We start from the raw sequence: 16630 nt of genomic DNA on the forward strand, positions 1-16630 counted from the left end.
GTTAACACATATAACTTTTGCAACAAGAAATTAGAAGTTTCACCTTTTTTGTTGGTGGTGGTAGTGGTATAAATATAGTTGTAATATTAAATAATCAAGGTTGTTAAACTTACATAAAGTTAGCGTAGAATTTCACAAATCAGATGAGGCTTATGAGTTGAAAGTTGGTCCCAACTGGAAGGCCATGATCAATCAATATCAAAACTTGTATATTCTCAACTAACTCTTTAATATAAGATACGTATTTGGCCCTTTATGATTTTTTAATTGTTTTAACTAGACACATCACTAGGCTCAAGCTAGTATGAATATATTTTACTAAATCAGGAAACAAATATTTCATTACAAACACTAATTCCAGAAGACTTCACACTCACATTCCAAAATCTAATTAGGTTAATTTCCCAGGGGATTCATGTATTCTTGGTAGCTTGCAATTCTGAAGTGTCAAAATAAAGCCTTATTTTTAAATGTGGGTGGTGTTGATGAAACAAGTATGAGTAATACCTGCAGGAAACACAGTGCTAGCCTTAGCGAGGAAGTGGGTGATACTTGAATAGTCCTTCAAAGAGGCGCTTCCCATGTCACACCAATGTAAAGCGAGAGTTCTAATGTGGTCACACAGTTAGCACGGACACTTATAACACTTCCTTATGGTGCTTGAAATACAGTTTTACCTACCAAAAATGCAATGCTTGGGATTATATCTAAAGTATAAAGTGAAGGCAAGAAGCTGATGTGTAAATTTCAACCATAAAACTGTCAGACCTCCCATGTTTTAATATCTACTAACCACAAAAAAAACTGGGCAAACCAAACCCTGTTTTAATAGAAACTTGATCTCATCTATCTTCTGAGGCACTTCTTCTCTAGTCACCATAGTTCCAAAAGTGATGTCTCCCCTGTTGGTCTAGCTATGCTTATCCGAAACAGAAATCTCTGAAAGGTTAAGAATAACCAGCAGGAAGAGCTATGAATTACTGTTAGTACTCTGTTCCATTTACTATTCGGCAGTAAGAAGAGGTAATAATTCTCCAAATCCTGAAACTATTAATAGTCAAGAAATGAACTGATTTACAAAACAGAAACAGGCTCACAGACATAGAAAACACACTGTGGTTACCAAGGGGGAAGACGGCGGGAAGGGATAAATTGGGAGTTTGAGATCTGTAGATACTAACTACTGTATATAAAATAGATAAACAACAAGTTTCTACTGTAGAGCACAGGGAATTATATGCAATATCTTGTAGTAACCTTTATGAGAAAGAATATGAAAAGGAATATATGTATGTATATGTACGATTGAAATATTATGCTGTACACCAGAAATTGACACATTATAAAATGACTATACTTCGATAAAAAATAAATTAAAAACAAAACAAAATGAAACAAAAAAAATCCCCAAAATAGTCAATTACTTCAACATTAAAAAAGAATCAGTATTGCTTAGCTTAAAATTTTAGCACACTATAAAGTGTTCTTATGTAAACACACATATACATCAGGAATAAGCAGCATGAACAGCAGAAAAGAAGTAACTTTTCAAGCTCTTCTTTAAAGGTTAAAAAAGATCTAGACTGTGTATTTGTGGGCAAAGAGTATATGGGAAATCTCTGGATCTTCTGCTCAATTTTGCTGTGAAACTAAAACTTCTCTAAAGATAGTCTATTTTCTTAAAGGTGCCTAGAATTGTATTTTTTAAAAAAGTTTACAATTGCCAAAATGCAGAAAGGCATTAAAACTACCCTCCGACTACTTATTTATTTAATTAATTATTTTGCAGGTTTTTTTTTTTAATGGAGGTACCAGGGATTGAACCCAGGGACCTCGTGCATCCTAATCATGTGCTCTACCACTGAGCTGTACCGACCCCCCACTTCCCACTACTTTCAAAAAGCAAATGTTAAAACAAGAGGAAAAAGGATTCATTCATTTATTCAATAAATATTTATTGAACTACTATTGTGAGTCAAGCATTACTCCTGTTACAGTTGATAGACAACACTTTCACTGCCGCCTCTTAAAAGTGCACGCCACAATCAATGCCACTATAATCAACAAGTTGTTGAATGCACATTATATGCTTGGCACAGTCCTAAAAGCACAGGTTTTAAAAAAATTGATTACAATCAACACAGCTGGCTTCTTACTATGTTAACCAATATGTATTATTTGGGTCTCTCTCTGTTTGCCTTCTTGTTTTTGTTATTTTGGGCTAGTCCATTTCTTATTAGTTTGAAGAGAAAGAAATACAGATGGCAGAAAGGACACTAGGAGATAAAAGTAGGTTCTATCACTGAGTAATTTAGTAGCCTCAAAGAGCAGAAAATTATAAGAAAAGCTAAAATTTCCACTAGATTTATTCCTACTTCACATTAATGATCAAGCTAATAAAAAGTTGAGCTGACACGTCAATAACTTCTCACTTTTTTCTAATATGCAGGTAAAAAAAACAAAAAATAATTCAAATGTAAGCAATTCTTGCTTTGCCATTTCTCCAATGACCAGTCACAATTTGAACAATTCAGTGCAAACTATTTAGCCTATTAACATGATCTTCTAAACAAATTCTTCGGTAAATGCATTTTGGTAAATTTTGGAAGCATAAATCTCTCTTTTGACTCTGATGTTGCAGGCTAGAGTTAAAACCTACTTTACATGCTTTCAATGAAATAAGTAGAATATATACACTGAAATCCTTCAATGTATATAAAGTGACCTGGCCTCAGATCAATGTCTTGCACACAGTAGCATGCAACTAAAAAAAATTTTTTTTTAAATGGAGCTACTGGGGATTGAACCCAGGACCTCACGCGTGCTAGGCATGCACTCTACCATTGAGCTCTATCCACACCACCTAAAATTTTTAAAAATTGATTAAAATGCAATATTATGAAGAGTTGTACAGAAATAATTGTATTATATCCTAATCACTTTAAATCAGCCGTTTATACTTTGCTATGAACTTCGGATATAGAATAGAAAATCTGAATAGAAATACAATCTAATGCAATAAAGTTACCATAAATCATGGGTTTTGAGTCCATTTTTATGACTGCATGATGATGTCTCAAAAATGTCCTAGAATATCAAAGTTTACGCCTATGGAGAGGTTGAAAAAAAAAAGAAAAGGAAGAGAGAGAGAGAGGTTTTACTCTGTCTACAAAGCAGGATGTGGCTAAGAACAGGCCTTAAAGGTAAAATGCATGTTAGAAACCTGAAGTTTTGAAAATCCTCTCTATAAGGGCATTGACTAACGTCCTAAAATGTGTGTAAAACCTGGTGGCACTTGTGAAGGTCTAGGAAAGCTGCAACCACCTGTTACAAATAACTCATGGCCACCCAAACCATAGCTCCATCTCTCTCCATCCAGAAGTACAATTCTGCCAAGTGAGGCTTGACGCCCCATCATTATCTCATTACACATGGGCCTGATCCCACAGCCAACCACTCACAGAGAACCCTCAATCACTGCCCCTCCAGGCTGCCCAATACTGCCCCACATACCGCACAACAGAAGGCCTCTCACCACCAGAGAACTGGAGGTTTATTTTTCAGAATCCTTCATTATTCCAGTTTTTTGAAAAAAATCTCAAACTCTAATCAAACGAGGCAACTGAAAAGAGACATTACGTTGCTCTTATATTTCTCAGTATTTCATCTTAAAACTCAGATTTTGCACTTCCCTGATTAGTGCAAATTATGCGTTCATTCTTTTCCCTCTGTCAACGTCTAAGCCACTCAAGGGCAAAGGCCGATACTCTAGTGGAATGCCTTTTCCTTCTCTTTAACTCTTCACTGACATTTACTTGCGTGTAGACAACAGAGGAGGCGTCCTTCCTCATAAAATTTACCCAGCGGAAAAAAATTTCAAGCACTTTACACACCTTCTCGCTTAAAAATCTTTTCCAGTCATTTTCACTGTAGAAAACATCAAGTGCAGACAGCGGAAAGCATAGGAGCACGAGCCCTCCTGGACCTGTCATCCAGCTTCATCAATTACCAACTCCTCAGCACTTTCATTTCATCCATACCCCCTCCACTACCACCCTGAATTCTTTTCAAGCAAATCCAAGATTTCCTCTCATTCATATATATTCCAGTTCCCGTTTATCTTCCACAACTCCTTGTCTTTGCCTTCCTTCCCAGCCTCTATTCCCTAAGAGAAACGTGCAGAATAATGCAGGTGACTGTAGCTGTTTTATTCGTTTTCTTCTCTTAGCTGCCCCGCTCTCTGCTCAGTCATCTTCTCTAACACTCACCAACATCACTGTGAAATGCCCATCATTATGTTCAGTCCCTTTAACCACAGCCTGTTTCACTTAGAAACATATCGTAATTTCCCTCCAGAATCCCTTTCTCTTGTTTGGACAAGCGGGGGGGGGGGGAAATCGTGCCAAAATTTCCATTCTTTTGATAATTACTTCTGATTCCCCGCCCCCTCAGATAATGTAGAAAGAGTCAAAGGGAGTGGAAAAGGAATAAAGAAATTCAACACTTAAAATGGTAGATTCTGCCTATTTAGGTGTGTGTAAATACTTAAAACCATCTGTTACTTTAGTTTAAAAGTGAATATTTGTAAACATCAGTCGAAAATTTGAGTCCCTTTAGATAGAGGATGTTTATAAAATGAATTATCTTAAAGGAGCAATTGCCTTCAGGATTTTGGTATTAATAACAGTAGATGCTTCTGAGCCTAAGAAAAGGTTATGTAAAAACAATTAAGCAAAACATAATAATACTCAGAGAGGATGCGCTCTGTTTCTATAGCTGCTCTAACCTTGTTTTATTTTGACGTGAGATTTCTTGGCCTCAGCCCAGATAGCAACCATAACCCCACACACTTTCTCCTCCACACCCTTTACAAATGGAATTCCGAAAGGAGGCACTTTCAAGTTCATCACGGGAAACATCTCGTCTTGAGAACATTTCAGGCCAATAATTGAGATTTCATCCACTCCTCCCTCCGGACACTGCCCTGCCCATCCCCTGCGTAGTGATTTCCCCAGGAATCCAGAGGAAGGCAGGAAAACAGGCTCCATTCCACAAACCACAGGCTCTCCTCCCCAAGAATGGCCTGTGCACCGCCTTAGCATCCTCCGTTCGCCCGGGTCCGGGAGACCAGCGGCCAGACACCACGCTGTGTGTTTATCCATCCGCACCACAGGTTAAGGATCCCGGCGGGGTGCTCCTCAGCGCCAACCTACCCCATTTTAAACTGTTTCTTCCGAGTAGTTAAAAAATATAAAATTTACCCTGCAAGTACCTCTTGCTGAAGGCGATACACAAGCTCTCCCCATAACTCCGACTACCTTCCCCTCCAGGCCAAAAGCCGCAGTCCCCACATCAAATCCAGGATCTGAGCTGTCCCTCACAGAAGCACAAGTGCGTCCCAAACCATCATAGGTCAAAAGTCCCCGTCACTAGAGGGAAGACATCACTTCTTGCCCCTGAGCCCCAAAACCCGAAACCTCGGACCTGGACCCGCCAGGGTCGCCCCGCCCCCCGGAGGCGCGCCGGGTCCGCCCGCACCTCGGCGGAGAGAAAGCGGCCCCAGAAACTCGCGGCTGGGCGCTGAATACCTAACGCAGCGCTGAAAATCCCGGGGCCTCCACGCCCCCATAGAAGTCGGTCCGCGGCGCATCGGTTACTGCCTCCGGGGATTAAGCCTCTGCCCAACACACACCGCTGGCATCGGGGCGCCGGGGAGACGGAGTCCCGCCTGAGCCCCCGGCTCAGGCCGCGGGGGACCCAGATCCAAGCCCCCTGCTCAAGTCACTGAGGACCCACAGCAGCGCGCCTCACCTCCGAAGGGCGAATCTGGCTCGCACTCCTGCTCGAGCCAAGGCCGACGAGAGGCACCCGGACCCGCGCCTCCCTCCCAGGCCGCGGGGACCCCGACCCGCGCGCGGTCGCCTGCATCCAGGCAGCCCGGCCCGCGCCCCTACCCAGGCGCGCCAAGCACCTTCCCCCGCAGTCTGGCGGGCCCAGCCCCTCACTCACCCAGAGCTCGGTGCCCCAGCTCATGGTGCAGGGGGCGGGAAGGGGCGCGCCGCGCAGCAAGCGCGGCTCTCCGGTCCCCCTCCCCGGTGATCCCTTCGCCCCTCAAGATCCCCGAGATCGAGGAAAGCCCGTGCCGGCGCGGCCGCCGCCTGCCCCGGCCTCGCAGCTTCTCGCCTTGGGTCTCCTTAGCTGCTCCTCCTCCTCGTCGCTCCTCAGCAAAATGGCCCGAGGAAGCAGCCGCGGTCGCCGCAGCGCCCTCCCGCCCCACACCCTGAGAGCTCAGGGAGGGGGAAGGGAGGGAGGGGCGGCCGGGGGCGGGGCTGCGCGCCAGGGGCGGGCCCGGCCTGACAGCTCGCGCACGCGCGCGCCCCGCCCCCGCCCCCGGCCCAAACTCCCCCAGGCGCCCTCGGCCCCGCCCCCGCGGCCCGAGGGTCCGGAAGGACTCGAGGGGAGGCGGGAGGACTGCCGGGGCCGGGAAACCCCGGGCCCCCGCCGATTTTTTTTTATTACTTATTAGCAACCACACTGTCTACTCTTTGGACAACCACTCGCCTTTGAACGTAACCGGCCCCTGTCATTACGGGGGCTCTGCCGAGGCTGAGGTTGCTCGCCTGCACCGAGCGCCTCTTTGAATTCAAGGACGATACTTTTCCCTGGCAGCCGTTCACAACGACCAGAGTTCGCTCGGGGTAGTCTTTCCCCACCGCCCGGGGAGCCTTGCAGCCTTGAGCGGTGGGAGTGGGCCTGCTACAGTGATGTCTGTGTTCAGGACAGATAGGGACGTCGAGGCAGAGAGACCAAACAGCTTAGAGTGGCTGGGGAAGGAACCCAGGGGCGCACAACCAGTGATTTCTAACCTTTGAAACCAGTGATTTCCAGCTTGTTGGGCCAAGAAACTCTCAGACGTGAAATCACGTTGCCGGTAAAAGCAAAAGCGCTGGATCCACAGATAACGTATTTGGTTCCAATCCAGCCTCCCGCCCCTACTAGCTGGGTGGCCTCGGACAGTGCCTCCACCTCTCAAAGCTCTGAGCCCTCGGCTGCCAAATGAAGGTAATAACGTATCCACCTCACCGTGCGGTGGTGAGGACCAAGGAAATGAGCACCTGTGTCCTGGCCGTTGGTTGGTAAACTGAGAGCTATTTTTGAGTAGATACTGATTCCCTTTCTCTGTATTCTGAAGGTCCGCACAAATAACATTCCCGCCAAGCTGCAGAGAACTGTTTGAGTTCCAACCCCTTCCTCTGAATAACTAGGCCCTATCTCCCCAACTTTTCTTCCTTCCAGACTTTTCGGAGTAACTGGACTCCTAAAATGAGCCGCCTTTTAGAAATATTTCACAGTGATGCGTCTCTCCAATCCCACCACTGTCGGTCTCAGCCCGCTTATCATTCTCCATGAAAGGAGCAAGGGTGGTTTTTACCTCTTGCAGATAAACCAAGTCTACTTCCTCTGTTGGACAGAATTACAAGTTTAAACTGTCAGATTGTTTTGGTCTGTCTTTTTTCAGTTACAAGTTCCCCTCGTTTTTAGTGTGTGTGTTTAAATATTTTGTTTTCAGAGTTGCAGGGATTAGAAACTCAATGAATACTGTACAGTTTAGTTTGCTATTTGGAACGGGTAAGTGAAATGCAGGTTATCTAACAAGACCTTGCCTCAGTAATCACCTCAATTTCCCTTCCTGCCAAGGCTGGAATATTTTTTCAAATACAGTTATCTAATCTTGACTGCCTTCTTGGAGACAAAAACAGAGTGACTACTTGTGAAAAGATGCTAATCAGGAGGAAAAACAACTTGCTGCTCCAGAGATGGGAAAGAAGAGGGGAAAAAGAGGAAGGGACAGCAGGAAAAAAAAAAAGAGAGAGAGAGAGACCACATTAAAAGGAAACCTTTTAAGATGAGTAAGCAGGAAATAGTTATAGGAACCCATTAAAAGCCACAGCAGTAGAACCAAGTTAATTAGGCCACACTACGAATATGTCTAACTTCATTAAGTTTGGTAGTAACTGGAAAAGGTTTTAAAGTGTTAGAATCTCCAAAAAATTAAAGACACCATTGGTCTTTTGAAATTTATTTTTGAAAGGAGGGGGGAGGTAATTAGGTTTCTTTCTTTCTTTCTTTCTTAATGGAGGGATTGAACCTAGGACCCTGTGCATGCTAAGCACACACTCTACCACTGAGCTACACCCTCCCCTAGACACCACCAATCTTAAAAGCAATAGAAACAAACAGGATTCAGGATAAAGAGAAATAAGCCAGGCAGAGAAAAAGATAAAATAAGTAAAGCACCATAATTTTAGGAAGAGCTAAATGCACTTCAGTTTCCCTTATAGTAAAAGGGAGTGATTTTTAAGGCACGAAATTCTATTAACCAATTATTGTGACTGACCTACTTAGGAATCAATTTTCACTAGAGGTATTGTAAGCCCTGTCTGTGTAAATGCTGAATTTCCTAGGAGATCAGTCTGGGTTATGTATACCTGTTTTACCTTTCAGTAACATCTAGAGAACACTAATTTACAAAGCTATGATCTTGGCGGGTGGCTATATAAATTTCCACTGAGTAATCTGATCATGTGGATATTATTAGCACTGAAATAAGGTATCTAGACAAATAGAGACTCTGTCTAGTTGCCGTGTAGTTAGAGGTAAACAAATCTATCAGGGGCTTAGGGCAATTCTAATGCTTGCAATGAATAAATATCTAATTCAGGGGCTTGGGTATATAGATATTTCTATCTAGTCTATTTTAAAGGAGCTAGGTTTTGTAATTATTCAGTTGGGCTTCTAGTTCCACTACTTATTAGGGGTGTGGCCTTCAGCAAGTTACTTAAACTCTCTGAGCTTTAGTTAAAACAGGGAACTCACAGGTTGTTGTGAGGCCAAAAGAAGGGAGATGGCCGTAAGCACAGGCTATGGTGTTAGCTGGATTGGAGAGCCCAGCACAGAAAGCTCTAGAGCTTTGGTTGAATTATTTTCCTTCTCTAAGCCTCAGTTTCCTCCTCCATAAAGTGGGAGTAAAGCTACTTTGTTTCAAAGGTCACTGCAAAGATTAAAAGAAAAGAGTACACGTAAAATGCTTAACATATAAGGGCACACGTATTGGTTCCCTTTCATTTCCTCTTGTTTTCAGGATTTTTATTTCCTCTGTCAAGTAAAGCAATCCTTTAAGCACTTCTGATGCTTAAAAGACAGATTGTCGAAACTACAATTGATTAGTTGTCTATTGATGAAGTACTCTTCCTAATGAAATTCTCAGGATTTTTTTTTGTTTGTTTAAAATAGTTCCATCAGTTTCTAGCTCAAAATACTCCATTTGTTTAGTATTCAAACCGCTTACTAAAGGCCCAAGAGAGCAGTCAAGTGGAAAAAGTTGGAGTGGGATAAAAGTAGGAACTCTGTGGTGAGTAGAATCTTAACACTGCAACCCTGCAACCGATTTTTGTATCTGATAATGGAATTCCCCTGAAAGTCTACAAAGATGTGCATAAAATCAGGAAAGACCAGCTGTCCTTTGGCTGAGCAAGTTACACTCTGTGCCACCAAACTTAAGTGAATTTGAAGTTTTTCTCCAACCAGCAGGACTCAAGATGTGTCAGGGCCTAGATTTTCCATGATCACTCTCTGCAAGGAGAGGCTGTGGGCTGCCCCCATGCCCCAAGAAATGATGTTTCAAGTCAAAGAATGAAAGTGACATTTGACTTCTGAAAGTATTGCCAGGCTCCAGTTTGACTTCTAGTTCCCTATACTGTGTTTATAGAGTTTTTTGATCTGAAATATCATCTGTTTTGATCAGAAAGACAAATGGCAATCATAACTGGAGAATATTAGTCCAGTAATTACTTTAACTATTTTTTGGAAATTTCTAAACTGATGCCAAATATTATTAATCACACTAAGAGCAAACAATAAATTCTGCTACTAGTGGCAACCTTTAGTGGATCTTGCAAAGGTAGAGGAAATAGAAAAATAAAATGCACTTGACTAAGAGAGTAAGGCTGAAAGTCAGGTTTAGGAGATAGTCTTTCCAGCCCCTCCAGGCCTTTTCAGTCAATACCTTAAAGTTTAATGCCCCTTTGAAAATGTTGCCAGGGAAAGGCAGGCTTAACTTGTTCTGTTACTCAGCGTTTGTTCCCAGTTACAGTATCATGATTATGCAAATAATCTTTCTTGAAACTCTGAAATCATGTGCCTAAATATAATTGCCAAGATAGCAGTTTTCACAGAATTTGAGAAGTAACTGTCTGAAAAAATATTTCACTTTAAGTCTTTGTAGTTAGTGTTCTCTTTCTTACTTCTCTCAATTCCAAACTGACTGGCACAAGACAGTTCTCAAACACCTGAAGAAGCTATTCCTCATAAACTTCTGGACAGATGCCATTGGTATGTGACCCTGTGAAGGTCACATAATAATTCCCAAGTGAAAAGAAGCAAGAAATAAGAATCTAGCTTTGAGCCCTTCTAAAATTGTTTTCCAGAGGTTAAAAGACAACGGTCTTCTATTTTATAAACTAGCTAAATGTTTCATCACTATTATATTATTGAATAAAATTAAGACTCTTACTGATCATTCCATTTTTAGAAGCCTATTATATTCAAATTTAAAACCAGAGACTCTCAAAAATGGTATCCTGCTTTAAAAATTAAACAATAATAATACTCTGAAACATTCAAACTGCCTTTAAAAATGAAACTGTGCTTAACAATCACCATCCCTTTTAACAACTAGTTTCATACTGAAGTGAAAATCAGTTAACCGTCTTTGGTATTTCCTCTTGATACCTAAAAGAAAGTATCAATTATTTTACCTTCTTATGTTCTTTCATATTGCTGATTTTAAAAATGCTTTCTGAAAATTTCTCTTGTGTTTCATTTGAAAACACACTAGTTACTCAGATTCTGGGATTTTATTTTTTGAAAAATGAAAATAAGAATTAGAAAGCCATGTGTGGTATAGTGCAAGAAACACAGATCCAGTTCTGAAGCAGATGACATGCCAGTCCCAGTTCTAAGGACGCTTGCCAGAAATTACCCAACTAGTTGTGTGACCTTGAGCAAATCATTTGAGTTCCTTGGATTTGTTTTCACATCTGTGAAAAAAGGTGGAAGAATCTGTTGATTAACTGAGGACCCTTCCAGCCTCATATGAAATTAATTTTTTTTTTAACGGAGGTACTGGGGATTGAATTCAGGTCCTTATGCATACTAAGCCCACATTGTATCACTGAGCTATGCTCTCCACCCTGCTCCCACTCCCAGAAATGATTTTTTTACAACAATTGCAGGGCAGAGGTTAAGTGCTGGCCTTTGTGGGCCTGGCCTAGATGAGAGTTCCATTTGGGTCATTTATAAATGAGCAGACCACCCTTGAATAAATTAATTAATCTAACCAAGTCTCATATTTTAAAAAGGGACAACAATATAGACCTTATAAAGATTTTGTGATCTTAAATTAGATAATGTACATATAAAGTACTTAGCAGAACACCTGGCAAATTTAAACGCTCAATAAATAAATTTAACTATTTCCTACTTTGCGGATTTCCAAAACAATACAGTTGTTTGTTCTCGGTTTTTTCATCTGTAAAATGGGGTCGTAAGATCAGATGACAATACATAGTAAGACTATGTATTCATAATAGATGGCTAAAGATTAGAGGTTGGAGGAAGAAGTAAACCACCAACTGGTAAACACTGTCTTTCACTCCTCCTGGCGTCACCTTAGTGCCCTACTTTGTCCTTGCAGAGGTGTGACAGAAACTGTACAGGTTTTTGACTCAAGGGAAGGATGCATACATTTATCACTTTTACTCAGATTGCACACAGCGAAAGGATCTAGCACCCTCCCTCCTCTGTTCTGTACTTTCCCAACTGATTTTTTAAAATCTGAGCGTAGCACTTGAGCTCCATTAAAATAGATCATGTTAATTTCAGTTCCTAGTTCCAGTTAAAATTATTAAGAACCTGATTCTGTCATGAAACACATTGGTATACTGATTATTATACGCAATCAGTTTTGGGATTTCCTGGTGGTGGTTTATTTTCTCGTCTTTTGCTTAAATGATTTCCACACAAAGAGCATGCATTACTTTTGTGGCAAGCTAAAAAAAGAACCTAAAAACAACATAAACCTAGCTAGTCTATTGGCAATTTTAATAAGCATGTTCTACAATTCCTTGATAAAAAATAGTGAGTTGGAAGGAACCAACTACTGAATCCTTCCGTTAAAGATTTCCCTGCAAATTCCGAAGATTAGAAGCAAAAGACATTTCCACACAATTAAAGAGATTCATACTCCAGTGGACGGATGAAATAACAAAGCAATATGACATAGTATTTAGCAGTCTCCATGTGATTCTCAGTTCAACCTGGACTGACTCAATTTCTCAGAACTTCAGTTTGCTTACCAGTGAAGCAGGGATAATGCTTATTACTACTTCTTATCTCATCAGATTGTTTCAAGGATTAAATGCAACAGTGCACCCAAAAGGCCTAAGGAAGTGACTGATAATAAATTCAATAAATTCATACTACTACAACCACTTCATCTGAAATTCTAGTGGGAAGCACTTCAAAAAAAACCCAAAGGACCTTATGACAGGCCACGAATTTGGCATTTTCCACCGAGTCAACGCTGCCAGAGAAATCAGTCCCATCAGGGGCCGGGCACCCTGGAGGCATTCCCACCATTGGAGCGCCAGGTCCCTCTATGGTCCTGCAGGCCCAAGGTCTCTTTTAAAGCTCCGCGGGGCGGAGGTGAGGCCTGAGCTGGTCCTGCCCAGCGACTGTTGCCATGGCAACCGCCACAGGTTTCCCCTTTGGGAGCGCCCCCTCTTCTGACTAAACCAAAACTCGGCGCAGGGGAGACCAACCGAACGGCCCAGAAGTGGCTAGCTTAGGCCTCTCAGCGACTACCCCAGCCGCACGCCAGAGAAAGGGCCACCGTCTCCGCGCCGCAGGCCGCTGAGCCCCCCCAACCCCCTTTCCAGGCCTTCCCGACGGCCGCCGCCCTTTAACCCCGGAAGTGGGCGGGAGAGGAAGCAGCTGGTGATGCTGGAACAAACATGGCCGCCCCGGCGCCTGTCGGCCTCTCGGGCTCCGGCTCTCCTCGGCTGGCCACCGGCCTCCGCCTGCTCCCGCTACTGGGGCTGCTGCAGCTGCTGGCCGAGCCCGGCCTGGGCCGCGTCCACCACCTGGCACTCAAGGTAAGGCCGGCCGGGGCCGGGCAAGGCCGCGCTGGGGGCGGAGGCCGCGGCCGCTCCCCAGGACTGGGGACAGCTTTGGCTCAGGGGAGGGCGGGTGCTCTGAGCAATTGGGCCCCCGCCCTTTTTCTCTTTTTTCCCCCGGGCGCGGCCTCTCTCTGAGAGGGGTCGGTTGGGAACTGTGGGAATGGGGGGAGTCCTCGGTGCGTCTGGAAGGGGCAGGAAGATTCCAGTTGAGAGGGGAAGGGACTGAACTGCGGCATAACCCTTGAGGACTCGGAAGGCCGCGCTTGCAGTCCCTGGTGGCTTCCCTAGCTTTCCTGATGATAGCAACCTGCTCTTCCTTCTCACCTCCAACTTTTATCCCCGACTTCGCTTGTCCGCGGTCTGGTTTTGTCCACCGCGTTGTGCCTGGCCGTTGGCAGGTACCGGAACCTTTGAGTCAGTTTCCCGGTCGGCTTCGGGCTCTCTCTGGACTGATCAAAGCGGGAATCTCCAAGAGGAATTTCAAAACTCGCTTGAGATACGTGACTGAGAATTTTAAACCAACCTTAAAAATATGTTTCTAATTAGAGGGGCTGCCTTTATATTCCTCGCTCCTGTCATTGTCTGTCTAGGGGAGAGATTTATGAGAGGCCTAGAAGGATTCCTTGGATCTTGCTTTAAAACTCAAAAAGTGCCTCCAGGCTGTTCAGCAAGTTAATGTATCTGGAGAAGAGAAAAATTCATCGTTACGACCCAAAGTCTTGTACATTATTTTCATAATACACAGTTTTCATATGAGTGTGGGATTGTAGAAAGTTTGTCTTATTAAAAAACAGTACTTGAACAATGTATTGTATTTTGCGAATTTTAGAGTTTAAAGAATATAGAATCTGGATTAAAAAGCCTGGCCAGACCCATACTCCATATTCTGTTTATCAGTTGTTTGTAAAGAAAAATTATCCTGATTAAAATGGTTCTCAGCCGCAAGAAGCTAGGTGAGGCTCGGCTCCTTTTAAGAATCTGCTGAAAGCTATTTAATCTCTCCCCAGAAAAATGCAGGTAGAAAGGTAGGCAAAACTTTCTTGGAATTTCCAGGGCTTTATCATCCTGCTGTAGCTTATCCATTGTCCTTCGCCCCCAGGCTTCTGACTCCAAGTGATGAACTCCTAAAATTCTTTCACTTTATAGTTTGGGGTCCTGAGTTACAGGTTAAGTAATGTAACTGAGTTTTTGTAGTTTATAAAGCAGAGACAAAGCTAATACTAGGACACACCAGACCACGTCTCTTGGCTTTGTGCATTTCTAGAATTAAAATGTTAGATGGCTGACATCGTTAGGTCAATACTGACAATACTGCTATAGATGAAAAAGTATACTGTTCTCAGGGGTAGAAGCAAACTGAATTGGTGTAATTCTGGTAATTGAGTTCTCCATATTGTGCTAAATTAATGTTTTTCATCTTGGTAACTTTCTCAAGTACTGTGGTGCCCATTCTATAATCAGTACTGTAATTGTTTCTTGTCTCTTAAAGTAAACATTCTAACTTTTTGCCCAAGAAAATGGAAATCACCTGAAGAAAACCTGTCAGCCTTGCAACATTAGATTGTCTTGTTTTGCCTGAGACTGAGAGAAATAGGAGAAGTTCGGCCATACACCAAACTAGAGCGAATAGCATAGTGAACTCCCATGTAGCTGTCACCCAGCCTCAATAACCATCAACCAGTGGCTAATTCTGCCCCCTCCCCACACACATCACTTCTCTTTGTTCACTTTATGTCTTAATTAGCAACAAGTCCTTTCATTCTTTATTTATTTTTGTTATCCTATGCTACATTCTCCACAGAGAGGTCCTCAAAGAATACAGTGTTGTCTGAAAGTGCAAGTTGCCAGAAGTCCAGGTACATTGTGACACAGTTTATCCAAATTTTAAAAAAAGAATGATGCTATATGATGTTTATGGTTATGGATATGTCTAGTGAAACAGAAAAGCACTTAACCAATCCACGAGCTTGGGAAGGGGTGGTGGAGGGGAATGGGACTCGGCAGAAGGATAAAGGTCCCTCACTTTGTCGCTGAGGTTTTATTCTTTTCCTCCTTCCCGCCCTCCCTTCCTGTGGATCTGAAGCAACTATAGTATAAACAGTGGATAATTGTGGGGAGTGGGTGGGTGGATATTTGTTGTTACGCCTTTTACTTTTGTACATGGCGGACTGTGAGTCTCCTGAGGGCAGAGTGGCTTGTCTTGCTGAGCCTTGATTCTGCAGGGCCTGACACAGATGGAGATTCAGGAAGTGTGTGTTGAGTGAGGGTATGAATGCCTGTGTTCCAGGTTTTCCAAAATGAGTGCGTACCACTGGGAAGGGTATTGTTGCCAGTGTTTATAAAAACAGAAATTCCCTGCACCTGGGTGGTGGGCTTGTGCGTGCTCAGCGTGTGACTGATCTTGTTACAGATGCCACCAAATAGCAAAATTATAAGTTATGGCCCTGCTTCTACTTTTCTAGCGAATGGGATGTTTTGTTTGCTTAGTGCCACTGAAAAGCTACAATGACTGAAAACGTGTTTTAAATTTTCTTAGTTGTAAAAGGAAAACACTAAGCTGTTATTATTAGTTTCTACTTGAATTGTAAGGTTGCAGCTACTTTTCTGTACTTTTTCAATATTTTCTAGACACATGTACAAATTTTATAATTCAAAATAAATAATACTAAAGCAGAGATTAGAGGGGAAATCTCCAAATTCTGAATAGTTTTCACAAGGTGACTTTTTTTGGCTTTGGCTCTTTTTTCCCCTAATGCAGTTGTCATTTATAATTTTTGAAAGTTAAATTTGATTACGAAAATTATCTTGTTAAATAAAATGATTAGAAGTTAAATAAAAATGATTTTTTACGTACAATACTTCGTTTTCAGAGGCATAGTTTATAGAAAACCAAAAAAATTTTGATTGGATAAAGTACAGATTAGAACAACAGAAGTTATAATTACCTTTCGTGAAGCATTTAAAGGACTTAAATAGTATTTAGTATATGACAGATAACTTTGCTTTTTGGTGACCTTAAAGCTTTTCTTTTATAGGAGTACTTGTACAGACACGTTTGAGAGCCCTTCCTGTTCCTCATCCCCTCCCTTGCATTCCTCAGCGTTAACCGCTGGTACCATTTGGTGTGTGCTTTCCACGTTATTGTCTTTGTATACATGTTCCCCACATGCATGTTTCTTTCTTGTTTCTTTTTTTTCTTTGCATAATCACGCTTTATAAAATCTAAGTCAGGGCAGATTATGTGCAGAGCTCTTTGATTGCTTCTAAGCCAAAGTCCAGCCATCCTGGCCCCTTGTGGTCCTTGGTCCACAGAGCACCAGGACACTTTGGGTGGCATTCCTGGGCGCCCCGGCCTGAGTGCCCTTCCTCCTGGCACCAGTAAGGCTGATGCT

At 42.6% G+C, this 16630-nt stretch overlaps 2 protein-coding genes and 1 long non-coding RNA gene across 17 annotated transcripts in view; 1 reads left to right on the top strand and 2 right to left on the bottom strand.

The window, feature by feature from the left end:
* The window catches only part of FNBP1 (formin binding protein 1), a 121982-nt gene extending 115681 nt beyond the window's left edge, over window positions 1-6301 (bottom strand). For all 15 annotated transcript variants that reach the window (XM_072960274.1, XM_072960287.1, XM_072960286.1 and 12 more), the window contains exon 1: window positions 6010-6301. In XM_072960274.1, coding sequence (XP_072816375.1) covers window positions 6010-6033 — 24 coding nt within the window. In that variant the 5' untranslated portion in view covers window positions 6034-6301. The remainder of the gene's footprint in view (window positions 1-6009) is intronic.
* A 4596-nt stretch (window positions 6302-10897) lies between these two features.
* Window positions 10898-13012, bottom strand: LOC140696181 (uncharacterized). The gene is made up of 2 exons (XR_012072314.1): window positions 12882-13012; window positions 10898-11099 (listed from the first exon to the last, which is right to left on the bottom strand). It is a non-coding gene; the product is annotated as an uncharacterized lncRNA (long non-coding RNA).
* Window positions 13013-13026: 14 nt separating this feature from the next.
* The window catches only part of GPR107 (G protein-coupled receptor 107), a 54905-nt gene continuing 51301 nt past the window's right edge, over window positions 13027-16630 (top strand). Inside the window, exon 1 of the mRNA XM_072960288.1 lies at window positions 13027-13214. Coding sequence (XP_072816389.1) covers window positions 13074-13214 — 141 coding nt within the window. The 5' untranslated portion in view covers window positions 13027-13073. The remainder of the gene's footprint in view (window positions 13215-16630) is intronic.

The sequence above is a fragment of the Vicugna pacos genome, chromosome 4, assembly GCF_048564905.1.
Source record: "Vicugna pacos chromosome 4, VicPac4, whole genome shotgun sequence".
Lineage (NCBI taxonomy): Eukaryota > Metazoa > Chordata > Mammalia > Artiodactyla > Camelidae > Vicugna > Vicugna pacos.